This window comes from Dreissena polymorpha, chromosome 5 (genome assembly GCF_020536995.1).
Source record: "Dreissena polymorpha isolate Duluth1 chromosome 5, UMN_Dpol_1.0, whole genome shotgun sequence".
NCBI lineage: Eukaryota > Metazoa > Mollusca > Bivalvia > Myida > Dreissenidae > Dreissena > Dreissena polymorpha.
Genome location: NC_068359.1, coordinates 18726242 through 18745184, shown reverse-complemented (window position 1 = coordinate 18745184; position 18943 = coordinate 18726242). Strand labels below are relative to the sequence as shown.

Here is an 18943-nt window from a genome sequence, read left to right as displayed (position 1 = left end):
AGAATGATAAAGAACTATATTTTCACCAAATATGTGCATGTCCCGATGTATATACAGTAACTATTTTACTTGATTGCAATGCCCCCCTTCGAAGAAGAAGGGGTATATTGTTTTGCACATGTCGGTCGGTCGGTCGGTCTGTCCGTCGGTCCGTCGGTCGGTCCGTCCACCAAAGGGTTTCTGGATGATAACACAAGAACGCTTAGGCCTTGGATCATGAAACTTCATAGGTACATTGATCATGACTGGCAGATGAACTCTATTGATTTTCAGTTCACTAGGTCAAAGGTCAAGGTCACAGTGACTCGAAACAGTAAATGGTTTCCGGATGATAACTCAAGAACGCTTAGGCCTAGGGTCATGAAACTTCATAGGTACATTGATCATGACTGGCAGATGACCCCTATTGATTTGCAGGTCACTTGGTCAAAGGTCAATGTCACAGTGACTCGAAACAGTAAACTGGTTTCCAAATGATAACTCAAGAACGCTTAGGCCTAGGATCATGAAACTTCATTGGTATGTTGATCTTGACTGGCAGATGAACCCTATTAATTTTAAGGTCACTAGGTCAAAGGTCATGGTCACAGTGACTCGAAACAGTAAAATGATTTCCGGATGATAATTCAAGAACGCTTAGGCCTAGGATCATGACACTTCATAGGTACATGGATCATGACTGGCAAATGACCCCTATTGATTTTCAGGTCACTAGATCAAAGATAAAGGTCACAGTGACTCGAATCATTAAAATGGTTTCCGCATGATAACCCAAGAATTCTTGGGCCTAGGATCATGAAACTTCTTAGGTACATTGGTCATAACTGGCAGATGGCCTCTATTGATTTTCAGGTCACTAGGTCAAAGGTCAAGGTCACAGTTACCTCAAGCAGTTAAATGGTTAATAACGTATTCACACAATGGCTGCCACTACACCTTTTGCCCATTAATAAAAATATGATCTCGAATATATTTTGGGGGCATGCGTGTTTTACATACAGCCCTTGGTATATGCCCATTTAAAAGACAGTACATAATATTGGAACATCTGCCACCATACAAACTCAGACAAGGCCTATAACTAGCCAGATCTCTTGAAGTACTTCAGAATTATGGCCTTTAAGTATAAAATAAAATTCGTCCGTTCTCTTTCTCAAAAAGTTACAATCGGATCATAAAACATGGAATAGTATTGGTTGGCATTAAAAAGTGACCAAGTTAGACTCGTCCTCTCTTTAACTTGAATAGTTTTCATCGTATCATCAAGATGGAGACAATGTTTCCGCTTACGGTTAAAATGTTAACACGTACACTGAAAATGAGATCTGTGAAATAAAATAAACGCGAGTGATCTGAGTGCAATCTGTGTTTCAAATGGATGGATTATATTAATATAGACTATTGCACGAAAGCCAATTTAAGAACTTTTGTTAAATGTGCTATAAATGACATTTCTAGATTTACTTTTCCTCCCGCTCTATATTCACGCGGGTGGGGTATTTTAATATTCAAAATCTCATAAATTTAGCAATCACAAAACTTATCAACAGGTGACAAACATGTTCTATCCTGGCAGCCTATTACCTGTTAAACGTTATGTGCTGTGAATTCGTCACGATTATCGATTCGTCTAATGGAGTATAAAGAAGTTGCATCGCTCCGAATAAACCGTTGTAAACTCATAAAGACCATGGAGAGAATCGGATTTTACCTAATAACCTTATAAACAATAAAACAATGAGCAAAAGCCAGCACTCATCTACGGCAAGTGAGAGCAACGCAGCCAATGCAGCCGAGGCTGGCTTAAAAGACGTGCATGTGTTCGAAACACTAGACCCAAATAACCGTATTAAACAGAACAAAAAGAGTAGTAAAAAGTCGAAAACGGAAAACGAGAAACAAAATCAGAAAAGCATGACGCACTTTATACAAAGCGGTGCAACTAAATCCAGGACAGAGCAAACCGAAACACCAATCGAAAAACGCCTAGACGAAATTAGTGCCAAATTGTCAAATATGCTGACAAAGAATGACACATCATTGATTAAAACCATAATTAAGGATACAATGGATGAAATTAAAGAAAAGTTCCTTGGAAGTTTGTTAAGAAAATTAGAAGTAATGGAAGGATGCGATTTCGAAAGCGAAAACGAAATAGATGCCCTAAAAAGAACAATTAAAGAACAAAGGAGCGAAATTGATGCCCTGAAAAAAACGCAGCTAGACACATAGTGCAGCCACAATTCCAGTCTAAAAGATATATTGGTCATTATAACCTACACGTCAATAACTACACTTCCCTGTCTTGCGATTGATTAGATCACTTGAGTATTTTTTACAACCCTAGTAAATATAAATTATCTCACCGAAAGCTGACGGGAGAGTTTAATAATCGATATTTAACGCGTATATTTATTGAGAGAAATCAGACTGGATCTATGTAGAAGACAATACGAACATAAAAAACTGCACGCATTTATTGAGGTCCGTTACTTTTCCACAGTATTTTATCATTTTTTGATTTACGCATTACAATAATTTGTTATTAACAGGCGATAATAAGTTCAGGTTACGGTTTCGATCCCCACTCGGGGAGCGCTCTCTAGATCTTCCCCAAAGACAGCAAGTACTGGTTATAGGTCCAGGCAACGGACTCGAGAGCGTTTATATAAGCCAGAGGCTTTCGATGCAATCGAGCTAAAATAAATAGGTTTAAACTAACAGGTGATCAGAAGGGATGGCCCATTGACCCCAAACCTAATAAATATATATTACGTATATATATAGTTATAGTTATATATAGTGTATTTAGTCAAAACCTCTTATTATCTAGGTTCTTAGAATATTTAGCTAAGGTAAAGTATTTGTAAAGTCAATAAAATGAAATGTGATCCATTGTTTATCGGTCTATTGGCACCCAACCTATCATTTAGCACCATCATATTGGTAAATTACATGCTAGTGGAAAAAATATAACACTCATCCCAGCGCAATTCTAAACAAACAGTAAGAATTATATTTATATACAATTTATTTCTCTCGATGATTATATTCAAACCAGATGAGCACAATTGAAACTTGATTAAATGAAAGATTCAAATGTATTAACTACTGCTTCATATCTCATGAACGGTTTACAGATAGATAAACAATTTTACTTTCATATTATCAAAATGAACATCACTTGTTGTGTTTGTTTAACCACTTACTCTGAAATTACAATATCAGTATTGAACATGGGGTAAAATAACGAACGCGATGTGACAAAGTTAAGATTTTAAAGTTATTTTGCGTGCATTTTATTTTGAAGAAATCACGCAGTTTAATGGGGCTCATAACAACATAAAAGCAAGAAGCTGTCGATATTTTGTGATTATGGTAACAGTGGAACCGTCCCTTTAAATAAAAATTACTATTTACATATTTAACACACCCTTGAGAATGAGCTGAGACTTTGTAACAGTACAAGAGAAAGAATAAAGGCACTATTTCAAACACGATTAAGGGACGAGTTATATTTTTTTCCAGTTTTATTTACGCAGTTTGACAATTGATACTTGAAATATATAATCGTTTTACTGTGTTTTTAATACAAAACCAGCTACATTAGAACTTTGCGAATTACATGTTACTGGTTGGATCGGATCTTTTACACAGCTACTGAATAACTTAGGACCAGTCAGCATAATACTTTTATAAATTGCACAGCTGAAAAGACTGTCCCTTTAATAAACGCACGAATGAAAATTGATATATAGCACACGAGATATTGACAAACTTAAGCAATCACATTTTGTTTCATACAAAATTTAATCATCAAACATGGATATACTAAACAATATGCATTTCTTTATGCAAAATCCACAAAACAAACAAATAAAATGTAAACAGGACTTGGCTTGGAGGTGAGAATTTATAATCAAATATGATGCTATTTAAATAATATAAAATAATAAAATATAATATATAATATATAATATAATATAATATAACATTTAATAATTAAATTATATAATAATTATTTTATATAAAATAATATTTAAACATATAATATTTAAACGTATATATTGTTTAAACATATAATATAAAAATATAATAAAAATAATAATATAATAATACTACAATAATAATATAATATAATATAATAACATATAGTATAATATAATATAATATAATATAATATAATATAATATAATATAATATAATATAATATAATATAATATAATATAATATAATATAATATAATATAATATAATATATGCTGTGTGATGTCTTGTGTTGTGTCGATCGTTACGTATCATATCATGTCTTTTTTTGTATTATAATAGAATTCTACTTACAAGCATGTTGAATGCGTGTTTTCTAAACATGAGACGAATAAAGTTTGATTAACTGCCTTATAAAAAGATCAGTCTTTAGATATTTTGACGAAAATTAGTTTTTTATAATTTCAAATGAAGGTAAATTAATAACATCATTATATCTAAAATGGCGCAACAAGTATTCATATAAATCCTTGTTACTTTGGCCTATAACACATATTCAAATGCTAAAAATTCAATATATTCTGTTCTGCTATAGAATTAATGCTACTTTAACCCTTTACTATTTAGATACATATTTTTACGCATTTGAAGTCCCTTAAAAAGTTGAATATAGTTGAAGACCTTTCTTAGTAGATTAAAATTTTTAAGACTTCATTTTAAAACCTTAGATACTGATAAGTAGCAAACAGCATAAAACCTGAACAGACTGCGAGTTACTCGCAGGCTGTTCTGGTTTTATGTTGTGTGCACATAGCCATTTTCACTTTGCTTCTGGGTGGGAAAGGGTTAAATTATAAGAAGTAGTTTTGGAGGGTTTACATAATCCAACATTGCATCAACTGTTATTTTATATATCGTTGCATTGAACAAAAAACACTCTTTTTATACATGTTTCAAGATAATGTTATCAATAACCCATACAGTTGCTCCTAAAATAAGTCGAAATTTAAAATGACCATCAATCGAATAAATCTCTACTATGTCTAGCTGAACATACGCTACTGTTTAAAGGGAGGTTACAACATCAACTGTACAACTTCATCACAGTTACCTGACTAGATATTCAAGAAGGGAAATAACTTACTTGTTTGTGTACACTGATAGGCCTCTGTCAATATATCTATTAATACAATCTGTCAGGAAATCACGCAAACGTAACTGTATAAAATAAGAATTGTTACAAGAACTTTATATACAATTATTTGCGAACCTAATGAAATTAATAATTAATAAGAATGTAAGTATTATTATATTTATAATAAAGTGCTCTACAAACGCTTTTTATTATGCTAAATGCGGTTTATTTTGAAATGTGTTTACATTGTTTTCAAAGTCTCGCTTAATTCCTCCATTTATTCATTAACTTCGGGAAGAGGAAACAAAACACATATAATTAAATACGGTTAAAGGTAGAGTAAAACGGTTAGACGTTTATCTTTGATTTCAATAATTAAATGAGACGTTTTTTTTTTAAACAAGCCAACTTTCGATTTTGTGTTGATTAGCCATTATATACCAATCAACTGGTCTGTCATAATTTTGAATACCATATTCCTTTTTTAGTAAACCATGTATATACATGTTATATGTAATTTGCGGAATAAGCGAAGATTTATTTTGCTTTTATAGACCAGTTGAATGTTATTGTTTACATTCGGGATTTTCTACGCATGCGCACTCGCTGTTTGGCAAAAACACTCGTTACAGTAACGTAAAACATGTATAAAGGGCTCTTGTTTAGTCAATAAATTGGTAATAAGACCGAAATAAACATTAAAACTCTTAAAATATAGTGCAATTATATCATATTTAGTACCAAATAGATGTATATACACAAATCAAATTTCCTCGTCATAAAAATACGAAGTAGTTATAAGCATAGAGTAAACGTGATCGGAAGACTAAATACTGACAATTCCACAAAACAAAACAATAAATTAGCCGTTTTCTTTCTGATAGTAAGAATTAAATAAATTATAGTTCAACAATTATAAAAATGTATTAATTTCATTATAATTGTAAGTGGTGTGGATAGTGTTATTTTTCATCAGCGATCGATAGTGTCAGAGGTGCATTTAATATAAATCAAAGCCCTAAAAAGCGTTATACATTACAATTTTTAAATATTGTGGTGATTTTCTTTTACATTAAATGTATAGTTGTTAAAGAATGTATTATTATGATTAAAATGCCTAATATATATATAGTTCCTGTTAATCCTTTTCCGACAAATGTCTTCATTTTTTAAATGTTAAAATATTTTATTGAAGCAAGTGTTCAGTATTTTAGCTTTAAAATTTGTCTTAAATGACTGCTCAATATGCCAAGAGATGACATGGAGGTATCGTAACTTGTGTTTAATGACCAGACACTCGTCTGTCACATGTGGTTTATTCAGAGACCCAAGTTTAGGTCCCTGGGTTTTACTTTATGACACCATGTTTTCTTTGTAATTGTCTGGACAGTATCCGATCATAACGAGATAATTTGTTTGTGATGAACAGAGGTGCAATTAAACACCGGGATATAAAAGCTGCAACTAAGAGTGTCAGAATTAGTGTGAACAATTAAATAAAACAATTACATTAATTTATTTAATGTGTAACAATTAAGGTAAGTTTTTTCAGACATAAAGGTTTAAATCAGTTACCCTATGTTGCGTACAGAAAATACACCTATTGGTTGGTTGTTTTCATCCTTATTTGTTTTCGTTCTTTAAATTTAATTCATTCTGAAAAACTAAAAATGGTCGTGAAGAAGTGCCAAGTAGAGAGATTTTTGTGTCGACCACATATCGAGCTCTTAGATTGTGTTCCACTCCCGAGTTCGTTGTGAGTAAAAACGAATAATAACAAAAATATAACCGTTCCAAAGATGCATTCCCTTGCATGCTAATGTTTTATATAGACATAATTAGTAAAATTATATTTGATATGTGCATGATTATCATTAAAAACGATCATTTTGTCAACCTTCTCTATATGCGCTTATATGAATTCCACCTCTTTTTGCCAACCAGTGGGCGGAGTCTAAACTTTGCAGGTGCGCGTGACGTCACTCGTCAACTGGACTATATATAATTATCTAATTGATGGCTATTTTTCATGTAAAGTTCTAATTTGCAATAATTGTTTCAACTCGTAGTCCTTTACCTACTGAATCTGATGGGATCATGTCTTCTTAAAGATCAATCACCATATTTTGCAATTATAAAAATACTAAATTATTCTGTTGGTTTTGAAATACAATTCAAATACACACTACAGAAAGATGGAACCAAAATGCTTATGAAGGTCCATACTTAATTGTGAAGATTTTAAGCTAAATGTTTGTTGTTTACTTGTATTTCTGTGATTCTCAAACTTGTTTATCTGTTTACAGATACTGGAAGACTCATAATTCTAAAATACAACACGTCAAGATAAAAGCGAAACAAGTGTTTTCTCAACAAATTACAACTACATGCCACTGTTACCAGAATGGCATTATCCTCGTATCAACACTTTGTTATTATTATCATGCTACTTATAGCTGGTATTTACGTTCTAAGAGTGTCAAATCCTTATCACCACCATGTGCAGTCGTGCACAAGCTCATTTGGTGGTTACGACAAAGAATTTATTAACAGACAAAACGTTACTGCTTATTCTAGACAGGTGAACGAACTAGCGAGCTTTGTTGCAAGCTTTAATTCAGAGGCGGGCGTGACATCGGATGTGTAAACTTTGTTATGTGAAACTCTTATTCATGGCGCGATCAATTCGTTCGGCCGATATCCACTCATAATTAACGAAGTGACAAGATTGATGGACCTGCTAGCTCAACGTGATTTCTCACCTGAAGATCACATCCTCATTTCAAAATGGCTGAACAGGTGGACGATGTTTGTTAGCGAAGAGCAAACCGCGAACACCATTGTGAGTCTGTCGCATGATGTAGTCGCACGAGGTTATGTCATTTTGTAGGTTTTATACATTCGTATCAGTGTGACAACTTATTACCATCATATGAAAAGGCTGTTTTCAATAATTATTTTCAAAGTGTTCGCACAGTCGGATAATAAAATCAGATACTATTTTGTTCTATTATCTATTAGTGATCTAACAATAGTGCTTCACATTTTGAATTTTATATAACTTTGTCTTATTGTAAACAGTACACGCAGTTATAATTGCATTCAAGAAAGATTTTCAACATTACAAGACTACTGCGCTGGATTTTAGCACACGGAGAATGTACGAATTCAATTATTGATAACGAGTACAATATTCCAAAAGGACATTATAAGTTTAAATTATTCTTAAGTTTTTGGATTGGTTAGAAAAATCCACTGGATATATTATTACACGAAACACTGGTAAATGAAAACAATATTCCTGCATGCCAACATTACCCATCAATTTGCCAGCCATATATCGCCTGTTTATGCCTGGATTGATCAACTGTATTTTACATTAAAAAAATCCTTCATACAATTGTTGTGTACATATATCTACAATAATATTAACTTCGATATTTTACTACATGTGCCATGATGTACATATTTAAACTTTCTTATTCAATATATTCACAATGTTTTGTGCTATCGTATTGTTTAATACCAATAGCATCTGTATACACAGTATTATAATCATATTTTAAAAAAGGCATGCATTTTTATTAAAACATATTGCATTAAAATGACCTTGTGAAGTGTACATCTGTTACAAGTACCTTTCCCATCAAAATAGCATACAATATACCAACATCTTCAAGTTTCAAACTCCCAATTAAACATTTTCCTACTCGAAACATCAAATTGAAGTTTTAAAAACAGCAACACATATGTCTCAAGAACTGAAGCTCAACACATTTCTTGCCATGTGTACTTGTAATGTTGCCATCAATTTTGTTTCACCTCTAACCACATAACTACTTCAATTGTTTGACATATACAATTACTAACGTTTATAAATAAAGTTATACTCTCGCATAATTAGAATATAACTCATTACATTTCATTTCAAGATGAAACTGCTGTTCACGGGAACTTTTTTACTTGTCTTTATATACAACAAATAATTTGCACTAGGATATAACATGATATATAACATGTCAAAATGATGTTGTCTCTCATTCTTCTAAGTAAGTTCAAATACCAACAAATTAATATATTTGAAAAGTTGTTCTGCAAACATTACAATTGAATAAAGCCTATTAAAAAGGATATGGCTCTTATATGATTATTTTCGTCAGTTATGTGAAAGTTGCCTGTTAGCAACACCATGGTTATATGTTTCAACGGATATGGTGTTACATTGAGTAACCATGGTGCTGTAACACGGAATACTGTAAAATAAGGCCAGGCAATCAGTTTAAATATGTGTAGTTTTTTTTAAATCAAATACTTCAGCGGGTGAAGCCCATTCTTTGTCGCTGTTTGTAAGCTGAAACATACAGCGTTAATCACTTTAATAGTTTATTTTTATCCATCTGCGTATGCACACTAAGGACGCCCACCCAAATAAACAATGACAGAAGACACTAACAGATCAACGTTCCTCCTTCAAATGGATGAAACAAACATAACCAAAGTAGTACTGTTTGACTAATATTTCATATAAATTGTCAAAGTGAACAATGATAAAATTATTGTTAAATTGCAATTAAAAACGTATAGCGTGTTATTTATTCACTGTTCTTAATCTTAATATTTATCCATCGCTATTGTCGAAATGCAAGTAATAATACATATACCAATGGCCACTTTTGACGGTAGACAGTTTTCAGCAAGTACAATCAATATTACACTTTGAAACGAGTATTAATTATCGCCGTTCATTTTAGTAGATGAGTTGAACGCTAATGGACTTAGGTATGTTAAGATATTTTAAAACATTTTTACAAGTTAAAAAGTTCTTTTTGCAAACGTTTTCCGGTACACGTCAATGAGTTCCAGCACTAAAAAGGCTCCAGAAACCAATACATCTATTTCATATACAGCAGTTCATTATAGCATTGCAGGTGTTGATGGTTTTACTCAAAATAAATATCTAGACCTAAAGAAAACCGTGACAGGTATTTGCATACTAAGCTTCTGTGTCCGCCTTATTTGAACTCCATCAATTGCGTTAGGGTTGTATGGATAAAGGGCCTGTACAGTCTACACAATTATTGAACATAAAATCATGACACTTTCATAAACTGGCCCTAGATATCATGCATTCTCAAAGCAAATTAAACTTTGTTTAACTATAATTCAAACGCAGAGAATTGTATACTAGTATTGGCGGTCGTTCGCTTTGTCATTTCGCCTATCTGCATGTGAGTATGTAGAACACATAATTTTCACATTTGTTAAGTGATTCAAATGAAACTAAAAATATGTCATTAAAATGAAAAAAAATAATATGCAGGACCCGTTTTCATATTAAAATGGTCAACATATTTGTATAATTATTCTTGATAAAGTTTGTGAAGCAAAGTTGTAATTAATTTGTTTATAAATATACGTCAATATTTATAAACAAATTAATTACAACTTTAAATATGTCATAACTATTATGTTTTCAAGTAAAAGACATTTGGTCATTCCCAAAATCCTTGAAGTTATGTACCATAAAGCTTAGCCTTTAAAATGGCAGTGTAATAAAATGTGAATGGAGCAAACTACATCCACATTTTTCAAGCGAATTAATTAAAATGAAATTTAGTATATGTCATCATCAAGAAGTGCATATTTGTAATGCATGTTTTATACCTAATTGTTTCCCCTTCATTTATATGCCGTTTTCATAGCAATGTTTATGATATAGTAGCATAAATTGGTAAGAGTATTTGGAGCAAACTTCTTCTATTTGTCATGGGATTAAAGCAAATATTCAAAACTTGTCTTCAAGAAGTGTCAATAGGAAATATAATTTTTATATTACTGTGATCCACACATGCATGAGGTATGTGCACATTAAGATTGGTGTAACATGTTGTGCGGGCATCAGTCATATGTGTTTCATGACCGTTGAAGTAATATTCTTGAAATGTTTAATAACTATGTGTCCTTTATTTCATCATCGATTGACACTTTGCTTTAGAACCGCGGTATTATTTTCGTAGAATCACTCATGAGTGTGTAGAAATATGGTAAAACATAACGAAAACAGAGTCATAATTGAAGATTGTGGTTAACTCGCTTCTCATATAATTGATATCCTTAAGTCACTTTCAGTTGACATAGCATCAGGACCTGACGGTATAAGTAACCATATTTTAAAAGAATGTCAAGCTGTTGGAAAGATGCAAATGTCACTGCATTTTTTTGCAAATGGTGATCAAAAGAAATAGTCTTTGTTTTTTTGCGAGGGTTGGGAGCATGTGTAAAATCATCTTGTTAGTAACAGAACATTCACCTCATTTGGTCTGGATTTTTACCAGGTGACCCAAACCACGAACAAAGTAAGTAAAGTAAATAAATAAATATGTATATATTTATATAGGTCATGGGGTTCCCACTTTAAACACATGTATCTCCATACCCTTTTTTATCCGATATAAACACGAATTAAGGTATATAGGTGTACCTAATATATTATTATATATAAATACGTCATTTATTTGACGTCTTTCACAAGGAAATATATAGTGAAATTAATTGCGAGGTATATAAAATTTCAATTTCAGACGTGATTGTGGTTTTCGATTTAAGACCTTATTGTGACATTTGATTGCATGAACTCCCCTACACCCCCTCATACTAATTAAAGGTGCCTAGAACGCGGGGTTGTACACAGACCCCGTTTTTTATATTGACCTCGTAAGTATAGTCTGAAAACTACCGAGACCGCGTAACTGGCACTATGTATTAGTATATATATAAAATATATATATATATATATATATATATATATATATATATATATATATATATATATATATATATATATATATATATATATATATATATATATATATATATTAGGGATGGCAACGGTTATTCGGTTAACCGGTTATCCGTTTCTTAAGGAGGTTAACCGGTAACACAATAAATATTCGGTTACTCTCGCAGAAAACACAATTTTTGGTTGAACGCAATAAATGCTCATATCGTAAGTTTTGTTTTACTTCTTTTCACTGCATTGGCTAATCCGCTTATCTTATCGCAAATTATCGTCGATTACCACCCCGTGATGCCCCCTGTGGATCAAGTATGCCATTGTGTTGACTACCATTGTTTGATAAAATCAATTAAGCTGGACACTCTGATTACACCCGATCACTGTTGTTTTAACAACTATTGGAAACTTAAACGCCCTAATAAAGACATTGAGTATAAACAGGCCTTAACAACAGAGGTTTGAAAACCACTATGCCCATTGCAAAATATATTTATGCTAATTGACAATTGTTATTAATCAGCAAACTGTTAATGCACGTAATTCTTAAAGGATAATGAGTGTTAATAAAACACAACATAATTCAAATTCTGCACTAGCTTTTATTGATCAAAATGTAGAACAATAATTATGTGTAAATGACATAAAGACTCAGTCTGATGAAGGTAAAATTACAACAAAGAAATATCACAGTTTACCGACAAGCATGTAAAAAATGTCGAAAATGACATTCGGAAATTACTAAGTATTAGATTCAAAATGTATATTAAATTTAGAATTTGAATTCTCAATTTAAAGGATCAACAAAATTTGTAAAGAAACTGTATTGAATTGATAAAATGGTAAATTCATGCGGTACAACGACAGTCGATTAACCGGTTAACTGCTCGAATATCGAAACAGGTTAACCGGTTACGAATTTGCTTAGGTTTGCCACCCCTAATATATATATATATATATATATATATATATATATATATATATATATATATATATATATATAACGTTTTAAAATATAATCTTGCAAATTGAATATAGATCAAAGCTGTTTTTGACAATAGTTAAGCATTTGATTAAGTCCGGCACCTAGGTCTCTTACTTAAACTCCATGATATTTATATCCGCGGGAAGCTGCTATACTGGTTTCAAAATTACGGGAAATTGTAGACGTCAACGGATAGCATTTTCATATGCAATTTCTAATTGGGCTACACTAGATGCCGTGGTTCCACGGAGCTCTATACTAGACCCACTATTAATTTTAGAATTCATAATCAATAAAGTTATTTCCATACAAAGTTAAATCCGTTTTTTTGCTGACGACACTTCCCTTGATATTATTATAGTCGAGCAATACCATTTTTATGCAATATTACACAACTATATAGACACAATTTTTAACAGGGCCTTAAAATAGCACGCCTTCTTGAATATAATTAAGTGAATGAAGAATATCTGCGGGGATCATAATTTGAAGGATGGTTTGTTTGTATCAAACAATAGTACTTTATATTAACAATATACATCTTCCCCATCTTCGATCTCACTTTTTAAAGTACCTTTAGCTTTAATATGTATTTGTTTGCACTGACTGAATCAGCGATTGGTGCACTTAAGGATTATACAATTAATTTGTTATTAAAGCTCATTTAGTATGTAGTGATTGTCAGGGCGTGCAGACGAGTTTTTTCTTACTGTGACATGACATGGGTTTAATGGATATTTTTTGTGATTTTTTTATAAGGATAGCAGCGTTTTAGATTTGGAATATGTAGTGACTGATTCTGGAATTATATGTTTAAAGTAAAAGTAATTAAGATAAAGAAATAATTCATTGTTCGATGGCTATTGCAAGTACAAAGTGCAACATGTACACTAAAAATGTCGCGCACTTGTGAACAGTGATTCTCTAATCTGCCTATTGGAATTACGGGTAGAGACAGTATTATTGAATAGGCATCGCATATAAGCGTTGATTGTACCTGATTGTACCTGATTGCAGACGCAGTGTAGCTTGACAGAGTACCGATATTGTGCTATCTGCACCTGCACATTAGTCTACGATATACCCGGATAACCATAATGGGCGTTGCTTCACAAGTTTGGCGAGCAAGAATCGGTCATTGAACCCGACGATAATGCCGAAATCACAAAAGCAACAGACAGGAAAAGTAATTGACGTAATCAATGTGTCTCGTACAAGTCGCGTATGTTTGTTTTTCCTTCTCGTTGTGTAATGTGTAGAATCAAATCAAGGACCTCCGAAGAATAACAAAGTGAAGAGCAAGTGTAAACCAGCAACTTATATCGACCATGATGTCGGCTAAAATATCGCTGACCATCAAATATTTACCCAAACAGACACAAACCCGAATACATCACTGGACTCGTGGATCCGATTTTTAATTTCTCAACAAGGTGCATCTGTGTTTGACCCCACGCCTAATGAAGAGTTTACACGCAAAGAAAGAGATATGGATGCCGATACCTTGTTAATTGAAATAAATAAAAGCGTTAAGCAACTTAATAATGAGTTTGATTCCATTGAAAATGCGTTAAAAACCTTGAAAAGGACATTACAGATCTCAAAAAGAAAAAAAAAAGAATTAACTGAACAAGTTAGCAGCCTAACAAAAAAGCTAATAACCATGGAATCAAGCTAATGGAAATTTACAAAACACAACAGCACGAGAATCTTTTGCGGCACGGCAAGAAGAAAAACCTGAAAGTATTCACTCTTGAAGACGATGGTAACGAAACCTAGACACAAACCGAATCGAAACTACTTTACATCAATAGGCAGTTGGTTCTTTCAGAAAATGAGAACTCTTTTGACTTTGCATACCGTATTTCAAGTAAATCGGCATCGAGATCAGTACTAATAAAGTGTGAAAATATTTGAGGTAGGAGATAGAATCTTTGCAGAATTTCGTTCCAAAAGGAAAGCTGGGAAAAAAGTTCCAATTCGAGTTGACAAGGACTTGCCCAAGTATGTGATGCAATTGCGGTCGAAAATATAGGAGTTTGTTTTAAAGATAGCCTATATAATGACAAAAACGCTTTCTTTCGAAATGATCATCTCGTTGTCGATGTTGTAAAATACGTATATGATGACGTAAACTTACATCAGGTCTCGGTTACTGAAAGCTACATATAGGATTCCGGACATAGCTCAAATACACCAACGCAAGTGAAACTTTCGTTGTGTTCGTTGAACCACCAGGGGCTGCGCTTGCATATTGACGATTTGACAATCAAGCAATACCGGAGGGTAATGTGATATTTTGTGTATAAGCGAAATACGGCAGCTGATAAATGACAACTTCAGATGCATAGTATTGAAAAAGAGTATCTCTTTTTATTAGTCTGCCCTGTTTATAATCATATAAGATAACAATATGTCATCGAAAACTGGTTTGACTGTACTATATAACAAGATTTATTTGTGCTGATTATGTCTACCACTAGGCAACAAGCTAATTTTTGCTTTGGGTAAATATCTTGACGTTGCAATTAGTTAAGGGCAAGTTTACTATAACTGAAATCTAACTGGCATATTTTGTACAGTTTGTGCGATTATTTTTCATTTGTACATGTGCTTCTAAATGATTTTATAACACCCACAACCGATATTGATTCAAATACACCTAACTATCGCTTAAATGTTTGACTATATATCTATAAGCATAATTCTTTTTTTCTTAACACTTCTCGTGATTATTGTTGTTTTGTATTGTATACAATGACACTGCTTACGATTACTGCATGTATGTTTGTATATTGGACCGACGGCATTTTAGTACCAATAAACCTATTGTATTTGTTGTTGTTGTATATTTAGCCCTGAATGTACTGCTATGTGCCGAACCAGTATAACTTTGCTTTTTTCCAAACTAAACCATATTATCTTTCCCCTGAACATAGTCACTGTTTTTTCATATACGAATGAAGACAGTGTTTTCAAGGAGTCCTTTTTTTATAATAAATTAGTAGAAGCTAGAATGCGTTTAATAAAGATAAGATAAACTTGTGCACACAATGCTCAACAATTGGTGACACTAAGTAAAAACTTAATCAAATATGTTGAAGATATCTGATATTAATGTGTATGCTGTAGCATAGAATTGTAAAATCGACTATATTTGGAAGTGAAAGTGGAAAGTTTGCCTATGAAAGCCAATTCGAGCTTATTATGGATGGATATTTAAACATAGTTTAAATATACTTCGTTTCTTTACTAATACAGCAATACTGCTTATTCTTTTGATCGCTATATCTTCGCATGCAATAATATTTTAAAGTTAATAATATATCTGCCGAGATGTGTCACATTCGAATCAAACTTAAAACATAAATATTATAGAATATATAATATAATAAAATATATTAATTTTATTAAATGAATTAAATTGCATAGATTACAAATTCCAGTTATGTTTGTCTGAATTGTTTTTATTCAATGACAGTTTAAGTACAATTGCAAGACCCATCATACATATGATGCCATTTCACCAATAGCATTTATTATAAATAATTTGATTCAGAGTTCGTGTAAATATAAAACTATGTACACATATTTGAATACATGTAATTCACTTTATAAGAAAAAGTAAGTAAAATTAATAATCTGGGACTTGCTGGAATTAGAATTGAATCGCTAGATTATCAGTTGTACAAGGCTGATAAGAATCGCCAACAATTAAAACAAACAAGCGAGAGGCTGCTTGTTTCTCAAAGCATTTCAGGTCACAGATTAATTTATTTACTTTTGAATTGATATAATAATGTGAAGTTGACCAATCAAACGAAGGTCATTTTTCAATTAAGTTGGCAGTTTAGATAAGCATATATCTTTATAAATATATATAGAGATATTTGATTTTAAAATGATTTTTACTTACAATCTCTATACCATTTATCATTATTATATAGCTATTTGACTCTATAACGTGTTTATATTGCATTCAACGTCTTCCTAGCAACAAAGACGTATACACGTTCGTTGATTCACCTGTGTGCACCTGTTTCAGGTAAAACCATTGATTTGTCTCAGAAGAAAAGAACGCACAAAAACAAAAAGGGCACTGCAAAGCCAACTTGTCAACAACTAGTTCTCAAAAACACGTCAGGTAAATACAATGATGCTTAATACTAGATGTAATGCTCTGATGTTAACATTTTGTTAAATAGACAGAACTCTGGGTAGAACTGTTCATGCGATCTTCTTAAAGAGTAATGCGCACTAAATCTACACAACAAAACAATTTTTTAAATCAAATTTGTTTTAATTGTAGTGATAACATTTTATGTGGATTTAACTGAAAATGCTTATTTTTGTTTTCGTTTTACATAAAAGATGAGCTACACGATCCGAATAACACGGCCTTAACAGATATTGAATGTGAGTACAATAGAGATGGCGGCCAAATTGATATCTGCATTTCAACAAATCACATTGATCACAGCGTGGGAAATGGAAATGCTGTACACATTCCTACGCTGCTTAACACAGGTGACGTTCTGCAGTCTGCAAACAATTTAAATGATTGTCTGACAACTGAAATGATAAGCACAGACGACGCCACGCAATATATTAACAATTTAGACAACGAACACATGCCCAACCTGTTTGACACAGAATGCGTTGTACAATCCGTGAACTATATAGGCGACGAACAGACTAACCTGTTAGGCACAGATGACGTCATGCAATCTGATAACAGTGGTGATGATGAACAAACGCTTAACATAATGCCCTTTCCAGGTACATTTCTACCTCAAACTCGCATGTCAACTTACAAAAACGTATGTATACACGTCCAGCATCATTAACCAAAACCTTATGATTATGATTCCGATGTTTCTATTGGCTTTTAATGTTAAGCTAAAAAAACATCATAAATGCTCGACGTGTGCAGTGTACTATATTTATACGCATTAGTCATTATTAAATGATTAATTGAATCCTATCAACCTGTCTCAAAGCAACTAAATTAAACCAAAGAATCGACATTAATATAAATTACAGAAATATGTTAACATCATTCCAAATTGTCCTGTCTTTAAAATTTATTTTAGCGAAAGTGTTTCGCGACACGTTGTTGTGTATTCCCTCGTATAAAATGTATTGTAGAGAACGAGAAGAATGACAGCATCGGTTAGATAAATGCGTCACAAAGGAACAGAAACCAACAAATGATTTGGAGAATACCGAGGAAGAACACTATCATCATATGTAGCTTATTTTAATATCAGAGAAGACATCTGCAATTTACTGTTACAACAACCTTTGACAAAGTTATATTATTGTTCTTTGTTTGTCGTTTTATTGGTGTACTTGAGGTATAACGGTATTGAGTTTAACTGTTCATGGTAAAGATGTACAGGTACGCATTTCAATCTGGTTGCATTTTTAAATTGCCAAGCAAACTATACATTGGCCACCTCTAAATTGGAAAACATTATTTTCTTCGATCGTCAACGTAGATTGCAGGACTCATATGTCACCCCTGATTTGTGTTAGACCATTAATTCGAATGGGGATCTGAAATCTTTTTAAGCTTTGTTTCAGTTTATGTTAAGTGAATGAGTATTTTCATATTCATAGCAAAGGTCATAAAGTACATACACATGTTGCTGATTCAAAAGGTTATTTTATTGCATTTGACATTTCTGTTAGCGAATATCGCTAAACTTGAAAATACTGACTCGCCCTCCTGTTTTTACTGATATCGTTTAAACTATTGAAATATCTAAAAAGTAGGCATTTGTCATATGCGTTAAATTTAACCCTAAGACTCGAAATTAAGTCGTATAATTAATTGGTACAATCACGTAGATCCCTTCAGGCAGCATAACCAGTCAAAAAAGATGTACATGGCGTAGAACAAAGCAACAAAATAGGCTAGGCTGGATCGTGTTTAATTACATCAGAGCTTTTGCAACATTTAAAATGCATTGATTGGAATCCAATAAATTGTGTAATCACTTCTTTAAAATTTCTTTTAAATTATCTTTTTGAAATGCTTG

The 18943-nt window shown here is 32.4% G+C and overlaps 1 protein-coding gene across 2 annotated transcripts; it reads left to right on the top strand.

The window, feature by feature from the left end:
• The first annotated feature begins 5364 nt into the window (after positions 1-5364).
• On the top strand, positions 5365-18230 carry LOC127831710 (uncharacterized). Of its 2 annotated transcripts, none has more exons than XM_052356741.1 (5): positions 5365-5455; positions 7428-7994; positions 16945-17043; positions 17271-17678; positions 18048-18230. In XM_052356741.1, exons 2-5 carry the CDS (start codon positions 7853-7855, stop codon positions 18074-18076), a joined length of 678 nt encoding a protein of 225 aa, XP_052212701.1. In that variant the 5' UTR covers positions 5365-5455; positions 7428-7852; the 3' UTR covers positions 18077-18230. The 2 variants fall into 2 exon arrangements, with proteins under 2 accessions (XP_052212701.1, XP_052212700.1); XM_052356740.1 differs by having other exon boundaries at positions 17271-17719.
• The last annotated feature ends 713 nt before the right edge of the window (positions 18231-18943 follow it).